Below are 1,840 nucleotides of genomic sequence, written 5' to 3'. Positions count from 1 at the left end.
GGCCGCGAGCCACTCCCTCCCGTCTGGGCAGTGGGGGCGCCGCGGTCTCCCCACCTGATCTCCGAGGCGAAGGCAGCGTCACCTTTTCACACCAGGATCTCACCGGGGATTTTTACTGTTTGGTTGGATGGGCCCTGGCCAACTCCCAGATTTCAAAAATACTTTCTCATTGGGAGTAATGGCGGGCAAGGTCACTGAGACGTTCTAGAAACTTCTGAGCCAGGAATGAATGACCTTTCCCAACAGCCTGGGGGAGGTCAGGGGGGAACTAGGCCTCTACCCTCTGCCCCTCTCTCCCTCTTCCCAGCTTCGTGAGTCAGGCCCAGGGCGGGTGGGAGGGTGTCCGCCGCCCCCGCCGCCTGCCCAACCCGAGCCAGTCTCACTGTGAACCACTACGAACCTTAACTGGGGGAGTGAGGGGCTGGCCAGGCCTGGCAGAGCCTCGGGGTGACCCCAGCCCAGCACCCAGCTTTAGCCCCTCCCCTGCTCCCCACCGCTGGCCGCCCCCACCTGCCCCCACCTGCCACTCTGCTGCTCCCAGGCCTTTGATGTTTGGGACGCCCGTTCTCTCCCCTGACCAGTGGAGGGGACGGCGGCAAAGTCCAGGGTCTGGCTTTGCAGGGAGGTTGCAAGATGTTGGGAGAACCCAGTCAATAAAGTGTACTACCTCTGACCCCTGACCTCTGACCTCTTCCTGGGGCATCTGCCCCATGACCTGGTTCGGTCTGTCCACCGGACCCAGCTCTCCTCCGGGCCCTGCCTGGGGTAGTTGTGGAGAGACTTTGGGGGTCTCAGACCTCCCCCCCGTGTCTGGGTGCCCCCAGGACCTCCAGTGCTGACATTCACGTCCTGTCTGTCTCCACGGGGCTGTGCCGGGTAATAGAGACCTGTCCCCTCTGAGTCCCGAGGCTCCCGAGCCTCCCAGGGAAGCCGAGACCCAGCCGATACCGCCTGCTCTTTTCCGTCAGGACCAGGCCCCCACCCTCGCCAGCCCCCGGAGCTGCGGGACGGTCCCGCGCAGGACAGCGGTCAGTTCCTTTGCTCCCTTGTCCATCAGTCTTCCTCTGGCTGAAAACCCTCCCACAGCCTCTCAGCCCATCCAATGCAAACACCTTCCGGTGGCCCCGGGGCCCCGGCTACCTCTCGGCCTCAGCGTTGGTCCTCGTTGCTCTGCCCCAGCCACACTGGCCTTCTCCCTTCTGGTCCTTGAGAAAGCGTAACTCGTTCTCGCCTCTGAGCCTCCACACTGGCTGTTCCTTCTGCCCAACACACTGTTCCTTCCACTCGGTTCCCAGTGGGTTCCTTCTCACTCCTCTCTCAGCTCACATGTGTTCACCGTCCCCCCCAACAAGTCCTGAAGGTGGAGTTTCCTGTCACCCTGGTCTGTCGTCGTCACAGCCCCTGTCACCCCCTGACATTTTCTCGGTCTTGTTTGCTCTGTTCCAGGCACAGGTCTACACGGTTTGCATGAACTCTATCACGTAATCCTCACAAAACCCCTACAAGGTACATACAATATCACGCCCTCTTTACAAAGGAGGAAACTGAGGCACAGAGAGGTTTCAGGACCTCCCAGCTGGCAAGGGCTGAAACCAGGCCTCACACCCAAGAAGCGAGTGTGTGTGTGTGTGTGACCCCAACCACAGGACCCCTGTGAGCGGGAAGCTGGAGAGGGCGTGTCGGCATTGCAGCCAAGGCCAAGCATCAAATACTAGACCCGAGTTCTCAACACACGTCCCCAGGAAGCCCGCAGCTGCCCCGAGGGCCGCCAGCCGGCTGTGTGGAGCCGCGGACCGCCTTCGGGTGGCCTTGCTTTTCAGTGTCTGCCGTGGTTACCGAG

The 1,840-nt window shown here is 61.6% G+C and overlaps 1 protein-coding gene across 1 annotated transcript in view; it reads left to right on the top strand.

Moving 5' to 3' along the window:
• Positions 1 to 1,485, top strand: part of ABCB9 (ATP-binding cassette, sub-family B (MDR/TAP), member 9) — a 30,764-nt gene extending 29,279 nt beyond the window's left edge. The window contains exons 13-15 of the mRNA XM_014547021.1: positions 825 to 876; positions 969 to 1,028; positions 1,447 to 1,485. Of these exons, the coding sequence (XP_014402507.1) occupies positions 825 to 876; positions 969 to 1,028; positions 1,447 to 1,485 (151 nt within the window). The remainder of the gene's footprint in view (positions 1 to 824; positions 877 to 968; positions 1,029 to 1,446) is intronic.
• The last annotated feature ends 355 nt before the right edge of the window (positions 1,486 to 1,840 follow it).

Source organism: Myotis brandtii, unplaced genomic scaffold (genome assembly GCF_000412655.1).
Source record: "Myotis brandtii unplaced genomic scaffold, ASM41265v1 scaffold463, whole genome shotgun sequence".
In the NCBI taxonomy this organism is placed as follows: domain Eukaryota; kingdom Metazoa; phylum Chordata; class Mammalia; order Chiroptera; family Vespertilionidae; genus Myotis; species Myotis brandtii.
Note: the sequence above shows the minus strand (reverse complement) of the source record. Positions and strands in the feature narration are given on the sequence as shown.